The 17,737-nt window shown below is 40.3% G+C and overlaps 1 protein-coding gene across 1 annotated transcript; it reads right to left on the minus strand.

Annotated features, from left to right (window-relative positions):
* Positions 1–4,945: 4,945 nt before the first annotated feature.
* Positions 4,946–15,289, minus strand: REXO2 (RNA exonuclease 2). The gene is made up of 7 exons (XM_025999199.2): positions 15,021–15,289; positions 14,104–14,187; positions 10,912–10,989; positions 10,189–10,300; positions 8,712–8,820; positions 7,313–7,366; positions 4,946–5,389 (listed from the first exon to the last, which is right to left on the minus strand). The coding sequence occupies exons 1-7, from the start codon at positions 15,165–15,167 to the stop codon at positions 5,260–5,262; spliced, it is 714 nt and encodes a 237-aa protein (XP_025854984.2). The 5' UTR covers positions 15,168–15,289; the 3' UTR covers positions 4,946–5,259.
* Between the last annotated feature and the right edge of the window lie 2,448 nt (positions 15,290–17,737).

Genomic DNA, 17,737 nt, shown 5'->3' on the forward strand with positions numbered 1-17,737 from the left:
TAACTATCCCTTATTCTGAAATCATATACCTCTGTTACGTTTTAAAATGTCCTTTCTGAGATGATGGTATTTTTAACATCCTTATCTGGCAAAATAAACGTTGGCAATCTCTAGAGAGTATCCAAATAACTTAACTAAATTTTTACTATTTATAAAACCTAAAGCTAGGGAAAACAAATATGGATAGTATTTGTTGAGGAAGAGAACAAGTTTTTCTAGGAAGAGGAGGCCCTGGAGCATGCAATGCCAAACTCCATTATTTCTGGAAGATTATGCTTAACATATAGTTCAAACAAGAGTTACCTTTCTTCCTATTCCACTCTAGGGACGGCTAGCAATTCCTTTCACAGTATCTCTAGTGTCTGTCCCACTTTTTCTTCTGACACTGCTTTCTGCTAGTTAAATGCGAACGTAAAAATGATGGGGCACTTGTGTCGACATATCTCACAAAGCACTTTAAGAGGAAGGAGGTATAAGGTAGAATGAAATACTTTAGAACCCTTAGAATAGTAAAGATGAATGTGTAAGGAAAATAAATGACTTGGACAGAAGTACAACCAAGGAGACAAAGTATTTATGACATACAGTCTCTAATCCAACAATGAATTCCATTGCCCAGTAGAGAGGGCTGGTGAGGTAGGATAGAAAATGTAGAGTTTCCACACAGAAGCAGAACAAGCCCAGATGCCAGGGCAGCCTCCACGAGTCTGTTAACCTCGGTTGTGCAGAAAGGACATCTAACTCAGACAGCAGAAACATTTCTCCCCCGCACATGGGACTAAATTTAAAGGTAGGAAAGAAGGCCGGATGCTCCCAAAGGATGTTTGTTAACTTTCTTTCGTCACTAAACAAAACCAGCCATTCCTTGTACCACTTTGATGACAACATAAGAGAAAGCAGCTTCCCAAATCATCCACTTCCTGCTATTCCAAATTGGGAAACAGAAGTTCTTCTCCCCAAAGGCACAATCAGGTGTTCCCCAAGTTCAGCTCCTCTAAGCTGGCTTTCATTTACACTATTGTCCTAAGACAGGATCATTCTGAAAATGGGTGGTGTCAAATTATGCATCTTTTTTGGGGGGGGGGGGGAGATATACTTGAAATTTACATTTTTGCCGTTAAGTGTAGAGAGTTTATTTGCACTAAGTACATCTGACCCTTGAACAACACATGTTTGAACTGCATGGGTCCACTTATATATGGATTTTTTCAATAAATCAATTGGAAACATTTGGGAGACTTGTGAGAACGTGAAATAACTCACAGATGATACGAACTGCATAGCCTGGAGATGTGGAAAAATTTAAGAAAAAGTTAGGTATGTCACAAATGCATAAAATGTATGTAGATACTATTTTAACATTTACTACCATAAAATATATACAAATCTATTATAAAAAGATTTATCAAAACTTACACAAACCAGTGTAGTCTGTGTAGTGCAGGTTGTACACAGCACCATTCACAGTTGAGAGGAATGTAAACAAATAAGAAGATGCAGTATTAAATCTTAATCACAAACTGTACTTCTATGATAATTTCTTAGCCACCACCTGTGGCTAGAGTGGAGATCAAGTGTTGTGAGTATCCACTTAAAATGCCATGTGGCACTAATCATCCCTCCATGAGCACTGCAGTGAAAAGTGATCGCTAGAGATTCTGTTAGTAAAGTTTCAGGGCAGTAAAAAGTTATATATGCAGATTCTGACTGTGCTGGGTCAGCACCCCTAGCCCCTATGTTCTTCAAGGGTCAACTGTAGAATTCACATAGCTAAGCAAGTTATATGCAAGTTCTTGTGGGTCCCCAAAGATTCTGCATGCTGTTTATGGTATGTTTTCGTTGGGCAAGAACATCTTTTTGCTCCACACTCTCCAATCTTCCCATTTTCTAGGGCTTAATCCAAAATGAGAGACTCTTACTTTCGGTATCATAGAACCCAAGTGCAAAACGAAACTGATTAAATTCTCCTGGACACCAAATTAAAGCTCAGGTCAGATGCATTCAACTTGACAAGTCAGTTATGAAAGCAACTATTACATCTGTCTACATTCTAGTGGAATGAAGATTTATAATCCCTTCTTTTTTGGTAGCCCTTAACTGAGATATCTAACATACAGAAATTATGTATTTAAGGGGTGCAACTTAATGTTTTCATATATATGAATACATTGTGGGAAAAATAAAAACAGCAAGCTAAATAAATATCCATACATAATTAATTACTCTTTTGTGTGTTGACTAGTGTCCTCTTAGAAAATTTCAAGTACTCTCTCCTCAGTAGAAAATACTCAACTAAGAAAAATCTCTTCATTTAAGTGACCACCATGGCTATGGTATAATCGGGAGCTGCATAAAATTAAAAGGCTTTGGTCAAATAACCGAAACTCAATACTCGCAACAGATATACAGCATATATCAAAGTACACGGCATTAATAGTGTTTGCCTCATCAGAAGATACGGAACATAACAGCTTTTGCTCTCATCAATCTGCTACAGATGGCTTATCCTAACAACCAATTTTCCACTGTCCCTGCTGCTTATTAATTTTTCAAGATGTAAACCCGAGTGTACCTAGACCTCTCATGCACTATCACAAGGCAATCAATATGTCAAAATTTATTTAATGATAAGATTGCACTTGAACATTTTACAACTAGCTATTTTTAACTCTTTTCTTTAAGAACCCCACTTCTGCCAAAGGACATGATCGATTTCCCTATGAATCTGTCAGCTGGTTTCTTAATAAATAGACCTATTGTTTTTTAAATGAGAGACACAGGGGTCTCGGTTCCTTCTTACCTCCTATGGCTAAACTGAGGTTGGGCGGGGAGGTCCTTCTTGCCCACACACTCATCATAATGGCAAGATTACTTACTGTGAGCACTCAAGGAATGCTGACTGGAGACTACCATCACTGTACTAATTCGTTCACCTTATGAGTTTAATTTGGGGAGAAATGTACCTGGTTAATCCTACAAAGACAGCTTGCAGGATAATCACAGCACAGCCAGAAGAACCACCAAATGAAAAGCCCTCAGGACCGCTGAACAGCAAGCTTTGCTAAACAAACATACTGATCATTCTTAAGGCTGTAGTTATATTTAAACCAATTTGCGTGGCAGTTCATTTCACAGAAATTACTTCATAGCTTCAGGAATCCCCTGTGAAATTAGCACTACCGATTTAAATTTCTTTTTTTTTTTTTTTTAAGCAGACTAATGAATAACGAACTGATCACTGAACCATCATACCTTCATACAGACCTGCATCAGACCAGATTTGCTTATCTCACAGGTTGCCAATCGTCTTGCTAAAAATTAACATGTGCTCCGTTAAGGGACACCGCTACATTAGGAAGATAGGGAACAGAGAATTAAATCAGTGAGCAGGTCATTCATGGGACGGAAGATTTAAAATGAGCACCAGGAGCTAAAATTCTTAAGAAAACTAAACAGTAGGGCTCAAACCATTAACCTGATGGATATGCAGACCAGCTGTAGGGGAGAACCCCACAGCATTAATGGTAGCAATCTGGCTTCCTTGGAACCTTTTCCAAGCCCAGTGTATTCCTATCTATTCTCATACTAGAATTTATAACATTCCTGAAATCCAAGTAAAGACAAAGACTACCTTGCCAAATTTAGTGGGAGGCATGAAGGCAAGGTCACACTGGTAGTGAAGCAATCCTCAGCAACACATAGTCAATCATAGGACATTAAGTGAGCACTTTTTTTTTAAAATAATGCCCCAGCCACCCTGGCTAATCAGTCACTGCACCATTTCCCAGAGATCCTGGACTGAATGAATCCATGATCACTATACATTAGTTATCATGACAGGGTAATTCACTGTGTACCAAGCACCCAACTCAGAACTGTATGAAAAGTATTTCATTCTAACATTAAGTTAGGTACCGTCATCTTCATTTTATAAATAAGAAACCTGAGGCTGAGAGAAATGAACTGGCAAAGCCACTCAGTAAGTGTCAGAGCTCAGGTCTGAAGTCAGAGTTTGATTCAAGAGCTCCGTCCTTGACTATCATATAATCCTGTCTTCCAAGCCACTGAAGTTGGCACATGAGCTAAAACCCATGCAGAAAAGTCAGCAGACAGATGTTTTCATCAGCTTACACTTAACTACACTTAATGACTTTGAGCCTTACTTCACTCATTTGGAAAAAGTTGAAATCTTTCTCGCCTCAGATGGTTGTTGCAAAGCGAAAACAACTCAGTACATACAATTATGATAATTGTGATCTACAGTCTAGTGATTTCTGGATCTGCTACCCTTACACAGTAGGAGCACACTGCTATGTTCCTATAATGGTCATAATGGACTGGGGAATGCAATTGCAGATCCTGTGGTTCTCTGGGACAAGCGGAAGTCACCTATGGGCCTTTCTCAATTCTGATTTCTTAAGAGGACATTTGTCAGAGTGAGTTGTATTCTACAGACAGGTGATTCTAACACACACCCTGGCTAAGGAGTCACCTTAACACTGTGCTGTGAAGTACATAAATTAGGAATTAAGATATTCAGGCTAAAAACCTATCTCAAATACTTACAGAGCATTGCACCCAGGGCTACCAATGTTCTATAAAACTAGCACAGTGACAGCCTTACACATAGTATCTATTCAGTAAACCTTATTAGTTACAGAATCCCTCTCTGATGACGGACTTGAATTTCTTGGGTACAGTGAAAACTAGCTAACCAGAGCTCTGGTACTTTGGTAACTATAACAGTGAGTCCAAATTCACTTCTCTGAATCTATCCTTGACACATAAAGGTAGGACAAGTTCATCTCCTGTTTCACACACGAAAGTAACCCATTCCTGACATCATTAAGAGAACTGAAACATTAGCCATACCACTGACAAAAAGCCACCATTTCCAGTGGTGTACCAGTCATCAAACTACTAAAGAATAGATGGTACAAAAACGTTTGCATTTCAATAGAACTAGCTTTATTATTATTATTATTATTATTAAACAAAAGAAATGGTCTAAAAGCAAATGCAGATATGTACCGAGGGATGGACATGACCTGGTACTTACAGAGATGCTGCTGTGTCATAAATGAAAACAGAATGTTAGGAGAAAAATGATATTTCAGGTGATGTCTGTTTGAATAATCTGGAGACACAAGTGAAAGAAGGTGCTGTGCCAAGCAATCAGCAGGAACAAAACAGAAAACCAAATGCAACTACCAGCAGCTGCTTCCCGAGAACTATGTGCCGACAGCATGAGCACTGCCATCAACTCACAGTCTTCTCATTTTCCCCGTTTTCTATAATTTTCCTCTTCTTTTCATCTGTTTTCTTCTTGAAGATGTTATTTCGGTAAAACTGAAGTTCTTTGATGCTTTCGCTAATGTCATCAAGCGCCCTACAAGCAAACACATACTGATTTGAAATATCCACAGAGGCAGTAAGTAATCAACAACAGGACTTCTTACACAGTAACAAGACTTACGACGGTAAATGCCCCTATCTGACATCATAAAGAGGAACATTTCAATAAAGCAAATCTAAGTTTTGTTTTTTTTTTTTAAAGTGAGTTGGAGTAAAAATTTTCCTAAAATTTATCAAATAAAGTCTCCTAACTGTCCTATTCAAGATGGTAAAGTGTTCTATGGGGGAAAAAAAGAATTCTAGTGTCAAGTAAGTCTAGGAAAACCTAGATCAAGCATTCCTTTTTTGAACTTCTCTGCAAAGTATTTTATATATTAATGTGTATTGCGAATTTCCAAGGGGAGGCTGTACTACACACACAGTGTTTCTAAATCTTAATCGACCACATTTGTGGAATAGTCATTAACAGCTCATGGAACAGAGTTTGGGAAACATGATGCAATACTGACAGCCCTACACAAAATATATGGACATGTGCAAACATAACTCACGACTCAGTCATGATAAACATCATCGACAGTACCAAACCATTACAGAGGATCTACTTCCTCTCTGGCAAAGATTTGTGCTACAACCAGCTATAGAATAGCCTCTCTTCTACTCCAATATGCTGTTTCTCATCTGCTGAGGTCTGAAAATCAGGTAACCAAAATTATCTGAACCGTGTGCAGCTCAATCAGTAAACTCTGTACAATAAGCTAAAGGCCTCTTCTACAGAATAAACTGCACTCATGTTAGTGTGAGAGTTTTATAATGGTTATTGCTGTGACTGAGGCGAGTTCTGCTTTCTTCCCTGGTCTTGGATATGCAGTAGAGAGCTCAGACTGTCGAATATACAATCTGACTAAATCAAGGTATAAGGTATCTTACCTACATCTTCAATCCAAAAAACATCTGAAAATCCAAAGGGCTTTTATGACTATGTGGCAAAACCTGATCTTAACATGAAGCTGTATATACTCCCTAATAATGCCATTTAGTGTGCATATCCGTATGTTTTGCTGCAGAATCATCAATGTGTTTGATCATGGGATGCTTCTTCAGACCTTGTATGGCATATTATATAACGGCAAACACTACAGATACACTATTACCAGTCTAAAGCTTGAAAAATTCTGAAAGACATCAAACCCTAATTGTTTCAGATTAGGTATTCTAAACCTGTGTTGCTGTGCAATGGTCCGTGTAATCTACCCCTACAAGGAAACACTAGAATACCAGGGTTTTTACAGCAGAGACTTGGTCTGTTTGCCTACAACCGTATGTAGGGACTCAGAACATGGATGAACTAAATGTCCTCCATAGCCAGCTGCTAAATCCCCAATCAAGTCTTACGTTCCTCCTGAAAAATGACAAAATTTATTTAAAAAAAATTTTTTTAAATAAAAAAGCCAGTACAGGACACTAGATAAACAAGATCTTCAAATTTCTTGTGTGCCTGAGTCTATAGACATAATATAGAAAAGATCTGGAAAAAAAAAAAAAAACCCTCAAACGTGTCCAAAGTAACTATATTACAAAGTAACTATGTTACACAACTGTCCACAAAGTGTTCTAATTAATTTTAAGTCGCTACAAGTATTCATATCCTTGCAGGGGAAGAATCTTAGTACTGCTCATTACTAGAAAGATTACAGACTGTTTCATCACACCTATAAACTAAGCTATCTTTTAGTTTTAAAACTGTGGTAAAGACATAAGATACTGCATATCTCAGAACGGAATACTAGAATCCTGACCAGAATTCTTAATAATCTTAGCAAAAGAAGGTTATCTTTATGCCAATTGACCTTTATTTCCCCCTACCCCCCAAGAGAGGGCAGAAGAGACACTGTTTTAAGCAGTCAGGAATTCGGGATTATGTGCACGTCAAGCGCTTGGAAGGACCCAAACTTACCTGTGAGAGGCAGCCTTCTTTGGTGCAAATTCATATTCTTCTGGATACCAGCGTCTATACACAGCAAAAATGGAACTCTCAAAGGAAACTGTCTCAAATATACTGGATAATTACCTCCTTCAAGTTATTTATTAACACTGGAAACGGGACTTTGGGTTGTGACTATCAAGATGCTTCCTTGCCAGGGACTCTCTTCCACCCTCTCTTCATCCTATTCTCTTAGGATAAGCTCATCCTTGTCTAGGATTCCTAGATCCATTCCATTCCAGCCCTCTCCTTGTTTGTCACGGACAGGCAACCACCTGCTAGACCTCTCCACCTACAGATCCATCGGACACTTCTAATCAACATTTATAAAACCACACTATCCTCAAGACCTCCCTTCTCCCATCCACCAAATCTGCTTTTGCTCCTATTTCCCCCTTTATCTTTCAATAGATTCATCATCTACCTAACTGTGCAAAACAGAAACACTAGAATTGCTTTAGAGCTTTTCTTTCCCTACCATGCCAAGTGACATTCTCAGATGGGACGTTCTCTGCATCCTTCTCTGCAACCCAAGTGCCATGTCCCTAGCTCATTCTTCTCTCTCCAATAAGGCAAAAGTCTTTCTTACCTCCCTCTTTTCTTGCCACCTTATAATTCGAATGATCTAATCCTATCTACTCCTTCTACTTACACTTTTTTAAAGGAACCTATCCCTTACATTAACCATCTCAGCCCACCACACAAGCCCTATGCCATTTGGCCTCAGATCCCACCTTTTCCAAACTGTGTGCTTGGAACTCCCACATTGATGAACTATTTAATCCCCTTATGCTCCTGAGCCCTCATTTCTTCATCCTTCTGCCCGTTCTCTGGAATCCTCCCTCCCTCTTTACTTAAATGGCAGGAAAACATCTACTCCTCTTCAAATCTCAACTTAAATTTCCTATGTAAAGCTTTCCCCAATTTCCCATTCCTCCCTCCAACATTTAGGGAGGGGTGCCTTTCCCCTTGGGTGCTTTCAATATCCAATATGCACATTTCCATTACAGAAGTCATGACACAGTATATGTGTCAGGTGTGTTTCTTACACATCTGTCACCCCACTAGTTTCTACGCCATTTTAAGGCTTTTCATCTGTCATGTTTCCAGCACACAGGCCAATGCCTGGCACAGAGTGGTGCTCAATAAACTTTCTGGACTAATGAAATTTATACAAAAGATTTTTGACATTGTTTCCCCCATTTCTCACCGGTCCAGAATCAATTAATGACCTGTCCAAGTGAGAAAGGGATGAAGTTACTCACCCACTGGGCACCCTCAGTTCTACAGTTCTATTCAATTACTTTCCACAAATTCCCAATTAAAACATGCTAAATGAGGCAATTTAATGTGTCCTAAATATAGCCCTTACCTGCACAGTTCTTTAACAGTGCTCACATCAATTATTCTATAATGAAGATGTTTCATGAACTGGGGCATGTATTTGTCAAGAAACTTCTTATCTGCATGAACTGAATTTCCTAGAAAGACACGAAGCATACCGCATCTGTGTATTTCTAGCAATATACAACAGGATATAAAAATTCATTAACTGGTATGGAAATGGAGATGATTCTTTTTTTTTTTTTAATTCAGATAATTCCTAAAAGCATCCCAGAACTTTTAAATCAGGTTTGAGTGCATCTGATTTGGTTACAAGTACGGACTTCTGAGTATTTAGTCAGTCTAGCTCATAATACATTTATAAACAGCCTCTCTATGGACAAAAGGATAAATCTATCATTCCACATACTTAAAATAATGCACAAATCTATTTGTTACTTTTTCAGATCATACCAGATGTGCAAATTTTCTCCCAGTGTCATGAAATCCACACTATTAACGCTAAAAACTTAACTGAACCACATTAAGTAAATAAACCTTTATTCACATTCCAATTTTAACAAATCATATCCATATTCATGTTTCCATACAGTAATTTATATAAAAAACACTAAATTTCAAATAAGTACTTTAAACAGACACCAGCCACACTAGCTAGAGGGAAAATATATATACAATATATGCTCTAGTAGGTAAAGTCAAACTTTTTCTTTTAAGTGAAATTTAAGGAAAGTGTAAGTTATCACATCAATTACATATACAAATACAAATACACCTCCAGAGATCATTAACTTTTCCCTGACAATGGCAGGACTTTCAAAATCCTAGTAGAACCAGCCTGGTTTCTTTAAGAAGTCAATGTTACACAGGAAAAAAATTAAAAAATAAAAACAGGTGGACATTTTAGATTAAGAGACTGAAGAGACATAACCAAGTAAAATGCATGAGTCTTGATTGAGTCCTGGTTCAAAAACAATTAGACATTTTGCATGTGAACCAGATCTCAAACGGTATTACTGAATTATTTTTAACTACCTTAAAAATGATATTGATATTGTGGCTACATAAGAACATGTCCTTACTCTGAGGAAATGCTTGATGAAGTACTTAGGAATGAGACATCAAAACGCTTGCAATTTACTTTCAAATGTCAAACAAACAAACAAACAAACAAAAAAACAGAGGGAAAACAAACATGGCGCAAGGGTAACCGTTACTAAATCCAACTCTCCTGTACATGTGAAATTCTTCCATGATAAAAATAGGAGAGGAAATATTATTGAGTGAGTCTATGTACCCCAGATCCCATGTTGGGTTTCAGGGCATTTCCCCAATACTCATGTTACAAATTACACAAAGAAACGTGAACGCAAAATTAAGATGTATAATCCAAATCAGGGTAAGTGAAAGGCATGATGGTCTTAGCTGATCTTTCTGGAACTGCAGTCTCTTGAACCACTACAATGGAAGACTATCTACAAGGTATACATAGGATTGGATTTTACCTGCAAGTGGACAGAGCCCCGGAGGAGTCTGCTGTCGTACAAAGGACAGAAATTCATACTCTGCCTGCTGCAATGTCATTGTACTCTCCTTCACTGCCTTGGTTAGACCAGACTGCAAGAGAGAATCCCCAGCCCCCACCAGAAACACATCAAGTCAGTTTTCAAAGGCATCCAGAAATGAAACTTCACTTCTAAAATGGGCAAATATAACCATAGATGGACCATTTATAAAGCACAAGTTCAAACTGAAACTGCCATCTTTGCACTGATTTTTTTTTTTTTTCTTAAAGAATCCAGGTCATATAAGCTATGTTTCTGATTGTTAATAGCATTTCCACACAGTCAAAAAAGATGGTGCTCAAAGTCCAAGGATATAAGCTCTGGGATGAAACAACTATTAACAGGTGAGCAGCACGCCCCCTTCTCTGAAAGTTGATGTCTAACCTTATCCAAAAGACTGATTTGAGCAATGCTTGACAATCCACAATGCGTTCGCGACAGACTGAATGCAGGAGAGGAAAAAAGAGAACATTCACGAGGAGATGATCTCGAGAGGTCCCAAAGATGACAGGTAAACAAGCAAGCAGTCTCCCAGGCTCGCCAAGCAATCTTCCTCTAACCCTTTTTAAAATCCCATCCAACAATGGTATAGGATTCAGATGTGGGAGCAACACGCTTGTTACTGATCCCCATAGCAGCACTCCTGTTATTTGGTAATGTTACCTTCCCATGATGCTCCTTACACCAATCTGACATGCTGTCCAGTAACTCATCTGGCTGTTTTATAATCAGGTTAGGACCCTGTGGATGGGAAAAGCCATTAGTCATCCAGAATCGACAGGGATAACCGTGGTTTCTGAGGTAAAGTTTACGCTGCTGTCAGGATTAAATATATAGATGGCAGAGAAAGAGATGAGGGCCCTTTATCTAAGTAATCCTTATTCATTCCAGCACTGTTTACAATGACAAAAATGACTGAACACACACACACATATACACACCTCTGAAAAGTGAAATGCCTATTAATAGAGGACACTGGTAGTCTATCAAGGGTCAGCAAACCATAGCCCCAGCCTTTGTATATTTTTGCTTTTTTTGTTTTTTACTATCAGTAAGCTAAGAATTATTTTTACATTTGCACAGAGTTGTAAAACAAACAAACATGTGATAGGTAGTATGTGGCACTCCAAGCCTAAAATATTTACCATTCAGTCTTTTTTTAGAAACTGTTTGCCAGCCTCTAATTAGGAGTTCATTTTGGAAAGTGTCTATATTGCCAAGTGAAAAAAGCAAATTGCAGAACAGTATATACGTGCATGTGATTTCATGTACACATGTTAAAAAAAAAAAAGAAACATACATTTATACATGCATACAAAATGCCAAGAAAATATACAAGTTTTGGGGAATAGGATGCAGCAGCAGAACAGGGCAAAATACAAATAGAGTTCGGATAAAGTTATACTGCTTAATTTTAATGGCACTTTTAGATCAAAAAGTTAAAAAGGTAACTGGTGGGCAGCCCGGGTGGCTCAGCAGTTTAGCACCGCCTTCAGCCCAGGGCCTGATCCTGGAGGACCGGGATCGAGTCCCACACTGGGCTCCCTGCATGCAGCCTGCTTCTCCCTCTGCCTGTGTCTCTGCCTCTCTCTTTCTCTCTCCTTCTGTGTCTCTCATGAATAAATAAAATCTTAAAAAATAAATACATTTTTTAAAAGTCTTAAAAAAAAAAAAAAGGTAACTGGCAACATTTGGGGGGGAAAAAAAGCAACACGTGGTCCCAAATTCTCTGTTTCATTTAACAGAACACAGAACTTATGAGTGTCTTAGGCAGAGTCCCAGCAATAACAGAAGCCTGACTGGTGGCATTACAACAAGTCATCTTGGGCATAGTTTCTCCTGTATGATAGCGATAACAAACCGCCCCCCTTTCCTCAACGGGATGTTTAACAAGATAAAAGAAATTACAGACATCAAAGTTCTTTGAACTTTTTGGAAGAAAAGTACTTTATGAATTCAAGGCATTATTCCTACTAACTGGTAAAAATAGTTTGTGATCCCTGAGAGAGATGGCTCGAATTTGACTATCTGACATCTTACAACTAACAAGGAATTTCAGCCAAATAAGAAAACTGGTCAAGGCAATCTCTTAAGAAGCAAAAAACTTGCTCTGATGACATGCTTTTTAAAAAACCAAAAACTTCATATTGGGGAAAAAAAAAAAGCAACAAAAAATCGTTTTTAACAAACTATGATGGGAAAGCAAACTATTAATCTAAGGCAATCTAACTTATTCTAGGTCCCAGTTTGGCACACTAAGCTACCTACAGAAAAAATTTCAGGGTAGTATGTTTGTTCTTCTACCAGCATAAAACATTTTCCTCAGACTCATACACAAGAATAAAACATATTTTCCACAGAAATGACACTTTAGTGCCAACAGCCCCTGAGCATTTTTTTTTTTTTAAACATTCTTATCCTCATCTGACTGAGTCTATTTACAAATGCTACACTCATCTGCAGCTGTGTGAATACAGACCCAAATTTCCTCCAGGGTACATATTAACTAACTGGTCCATTAAACTGTCAGTATTTCACATTATATCAACAGTCTAAAGGAAAAACTCTTCTTCAGCCAAGGGTAAGTAGGGCTCACAAAATAAAGACACTTCTCTTCACTATTCATCCGCAGTAAATTCCAAGTGACAGGAAAAAAACAACCAAACCTAAAACGCAGAACTTTATTTATATAAAGCTAAAAAAAAAAAAAAAAAAAAAAAAAAAAAAAAAAAACCACAGGAGCTACTTGTTACAATGAGAAACACCAAGTCTCATGATTTTCCTACAGCTGATGCAGCAAGTGGTAACTCCAGGATGTATGCCTGGTACTCCACAAAAGTAGCAATTCATCTATACAGGCCTTCTCCCATCCCTTACCTACTAAGTGGAAGTCCTACTGTAGATTTATGAAATCCACTTGATGTAGGGAGCACATCATTCCTGCTCTCTGGGAACTGATTCTAACAGGACTAACCTTTTCCTACAAACATTCCTACTGTGTTCCTATTCTGGAGTTCCTTAGGGCCTCTGAAACTGCTGACAATATGAGACCAGGGACCAATTCCAGGCCCACTACTAATCAGATGCCCTCGCACACTTCTCAAATGCCTCTTAAGTGTCCAAAAGGCAACAGGTGTGCTATTCTGCTTAATGCTTCAGTTAAAAGCAGCATGTTAAAACCTTAACCATGCCCAATATATCAACAAGAGACTATTCCAATTCTTTATCAACAGGAATTCCAAAGTCTTACTATAGATCTAGACAAGCACACATCCTCGTTGAGAAGGCAGAAACTGGACAGAGAGTCAAGTGAAAATTAAGGTGACAATACAGGTTTAAATAAGGTGACAATAATATAATTCTGGCATGAGTCACTAACCCTGATACAATAGCTGGTTGTCTTATCGGTTAGAAATACTTTACTCAAACTGCCTGGGATAAATTCCTGACCCCCCCAGTAATGAGCCAGGTGGCCCTGCGCAAATTACCCAATACCTCTGTGCCAAAATGTCCTCCTCTATAAAATGAGTATTAACTACCTACCTTATACTTGTCGTGAAGACTGAGAGTAGAGATGTGAAGCACTTAGAACCGTGTGCAGCACACAGTAAGGTCTCAGTACACCAGAGCATATACGTTTCTGTAACTTTGGGCATGGATTATTGAAAAATAACCAGATTGTGAGATGGACTACTTTGGATCCAGAAGTAACCCTACTATGACCTAGCATATTAACCTATATGTACCTCAGTTCTATTTTTTTTTTTTTTTAAATAAAGAGATGGGGGGAAGAAAGGATTTAGGTTTCTAATACACTCTATAAACAGTATGACTGGATTACACGGCATCACCTACTTCAGCCAAAATGTTGAGATCAGAGTCAGTTATCAGACAGGCCATCTCAATAATCTGGTCCTTCTCAATGTCCAATCCTGTCATCTGCAATCAAAAACAAATATGAAACACACAAAACCATCTTTCCGGTCTATTTTTCTCAATTTCATTTAACAGTGATTCCCTCAAGCATATTCCATTTATATCCCACTGCCAGGATAAAAGAGACAATAATGCTTCTCTGGCAAGCCCCCGAGGCACTAAACATGAGTCATTTATTCCATAAATATTTACCAAAGGCCTGCTACATGTCCGGCACCCCGGTTCTACTGTGGGACGGATGCAAAGTCAGCAAAATCGGGTGCTGACAGCATTCAATTTGGTAAGAGTTAGACAAGTCCCATCACTACATCCCCGCAGTTCACAAAGTTTTCGTGTCAATGACGCGCCTTGATCTCCATCACCATCGAGTGTAGAAAGCACTGCTGTCACCCCCATTTCCTAGGCAAGGAAACTGAGGCTCAACCGAGGGGGGCGGGGAGGGGAGGCTTCGGCAGGAGGATGGAAACCCCAAAGGGATCAGAACTGGGTTCTAGCCCCAGCTCAGGACCTAACAGCGTGACCTTGAAGGAGCTCCATCCTCTCTCCGGGCCTCAGTTTTGTCGTTTGTGGGAGAAGGGGTAAGGCTGAGTCATCTCGGGAGTCCCGTCCAGCTAAACCAAGCCCGGGTCCCGGGAGGCTGCGGAAGGGCGGGGGCGGGGGCGGGGCGGGGGGGGGGGGGGGGCCGGGGTCCAGCCCGGGGACCTGAGCCCCGAGCGGCCACGGCGGGGGGGGGGGGGAGCCCTACGGAGGAGCCGTCCCCTCGGGAAAGCAAGCGCACGGCCCGGCCCGCCGCCCCCGCCCCCGCCGCCGCCGCCGCCCCCGCCCGCCGCACTCACCTCCAGGTCCACCCAGACCATCCGCTGAGCCATGCTCTCCCCTGCCGCCATGGCTGCGCCACCTTCGCGGACACCTCGCGACCCGAACCGCCCGCGGCTCCCACCCACACCTCGCAACAGCCTGGAGCCCAGGGAGCCGCCTAGCATCACCCGGCGCGAGCCGCCGCGGCCCCAGCCTCGCAGCCTCGCAGCCTCCCAGCCTCGCAGCCTCCCAGCCGGCGCGGGCGCGGGCGCAGGCGCGATGGTCGCTAAACGTCGCAAACCCGCGGGGAGGCGCAGGAGCCCAAACCACAAGCCCCAGCATCCCGTGCGCCGGCGGGCCCTGCACAGCCCGGCTCACCTGCCGAATGGGGTCATGGGATTTGGAGTCTCGCGCGGTGTTCCGACCGCTTTCCCCACCCCCGCCACGTGTTTTCGGATGTTACTGGACGCGCATGTTTTCCTGAACTTAAGTTTATTCGTTTCGCAGAGTTATTTCCTGAGTTTTGGATTAGTTGCAAACCGCCTGGTTGAGAAAGAAAGCTTCTACTTTATTTGGTAAAAAAAAAAAAAAAAAAACGGGTCATTTATTTTTTTTCCAAATACATCCTTGCCCTTTTTGCTCCCCCCTCCTTTTTTTTTTTTTTTTTTTTTTAACTTACCTGCAGCTCAGGTCCACACTGAGTATTTTCCTCGTCGACACACAGCAGGATTGCGGTGTGCTGCTTTTTTAGGCTAAAAGGCCAAGTCGACTGCTGTCAGATCCCTTAGAGATGCGTGAGATCCCTTTAGGGGGGATTGAACGTTACCTGCTCAATAAGACTTTCCTCCTTTGGCAAAGGGTCGCTCCTTATTGCTGATGCAGGGAGGTGGTCTGTGTTATCAGCTCAGCTGTAGGGTGTCCATGGGCAGGACTTCCTGCGTCACCCTTTCAAGTGCTCAGAGTTTAAATCTCGTCCTTTCCTAAGGAACCTGTGCAGCAAATTAAAATGAACTGAAACAGCTGGTTCGCTCTGTCATCGGCTTTGGTTTTGATCGAAGTATCTGTCAGAGGTAACTATTGTTTCCATCACTTCCAGGAGTCCAGAGAGCCACCAGCAGAACCAGCGGACCCTGTAGTGTCAAATTGCATGAGTCTCTTAAATCTTGGCTATTCAGTAGCAAATGCGCGTGCAGCTTGCAACTTTGTCACACATATTGGCCTCCGCCTGGAATTAAGACACCCTCAATTTTTTTTCTTTTTTCTCTGAAAGCCGTATTGCCACTAATTACAGAGCTTGTGGTCCATCGCATAGTAATTCATACCTGGTGAGCTGGTTTTGTGAGAGAGAAACTTGTTGCCTAATCAGGGTTGTAAGGACAGTGTAGTATACTGGGTATCACCTGCAACTCCTTTGGTGTAACCCAACCCACCACCTGCCAGGGCACATAGAAACTCTTTGAAGGGTCATGAAATGGGGTGCACAGCTTGCATACTTCATAAAGCCTTTTATTGTGCGCGGTCTGTATACATTATAACTGCATTGCCTGATGAGTCACATTGTTTTGCTATAGCTTTTTACTCATGTGTAGCCTACTTTATAAGATAAAAAGTCTACATTCCTTCCTTTTTTTCCCCTTAGTTTTTAACTTGATTCATAGAAAGTAGAATCAACTGAAGTGCAGAAACTTTTATCAGTTGGGCTTTTTATCATCCTTCTGAAGGGTTCTTAGTTCTTTAAATTTTCACAGAACACCTTTTGCTTTCAAAGCTATTACTGGAACATTGTTTTCTTAGAAATCACAACTTAGAAAATGCTATTTAGATTTAAGAACTTATATCCTGAAAATGTATGACCTTAATTTTAAAATGCTGTGTAGTTAAAATTATGTGTGGACATCTTTCAAACTTAGGTTTTCATAGTAACGTACTTTATCACGATAAAGACACACTTTAGGTAAATGGTGCTATAATGTAAGGAGACTTAACAGTTGTTGGGTTTTGTGTGTCATATCGTTGCATTGGTGATCTTAAAGATTAAGGTCCCAAAGCACCATATGGCAACATATGCACCAAATTCACAGATTCCCCCCCCCCCCTCCCCCGCCCCCCATGTATATGAGGACAGACACAAGAACATGAAACGCTAGAATCTGCAAGCAGCCTCATCCCCCAGGGGGCTCAATCATTTCTTTGTCTTTTCCACACCACTCTGTCAGATACTTTGTTTTTTCAATTCTGTTCCGGTCCCATAAAAATTGCTTTTGTTAATTAACAAGGTTATAGTGATAAGAAATCTTGTTCTCTAATATCACAGACTATGATAAACTTTGGTGTTTGAAGTCATTTTAGTGACAATAGAACATCTCTTACTCAAAGAATCTGAGCCCTTGTGAGTCACTGACACAGAGAAGCTGCTTCAATTGTCACCCCAGGGGGCAGAGATCAGATAAAAGGTGTTCAGACACAGCATTCCACATTTATCTTGACTTTTTAGTGTCTAAATAAGAATAAGCGGGGCTCTGAGTTAGCTTCTCAGCACTGCTGGTAGTCAGCCCTTGATGTTTCCAACAGAATCAATGACAATGTTTCTAGCAGAACATGGCCAAGGCCACACAAACACTCCCCTAATTGGGAAATCATTATTTTTTTACATTGCTTTTACTTTGATTTTCTTAATTGTAGTAAAATAAAATTTCCCATTTTAAGTGTGCAGTACAGTGGCATTAAGTGCATTTACATTGTTGTGCAACCATAA

Source organism: Vulpes vulpes, chromosome 12 (assembly GCF_048418805.1).
Source record: "Vulpes vulpes isolate BD-2025 chromosome 12, VulVul3, whole genome shotgun sequence".
Lineage (NCBI taxonomy): Eukaryota > Metazoa > Chordata > Mammalia > Carnivora > Canidae > Vulpes > Vulpes vulpes.

What these genes read in the sequence shown, in the direction of transcription:
- REXO2 (XM_025999199.2), bottom strand. Translation starts at nt 15,167, where the DNA reads ATGCTAGGCGGCTCCCTGGGCTCCAGGCTGTTGCGAGGTGTGGGTGGG. An exon ending in TGGTCTGGGTGGACCTGGAG is followed by an intron (nt 14,188 to 15,020) that starts GTGAGTGCGGCG and finishes TTTTGATTGCAG; the next exon opens with ATGACAGGATTGGACATTGA. An exon ending in ATCTCAACATTTTGGCTGAA is followed by an intron (nt 10,990 to 14,103) that starts GTAGGTGATGCC and finishes TCCCATCCACAG; the next exon opens with GGTCCTAACCTGATTATAAA.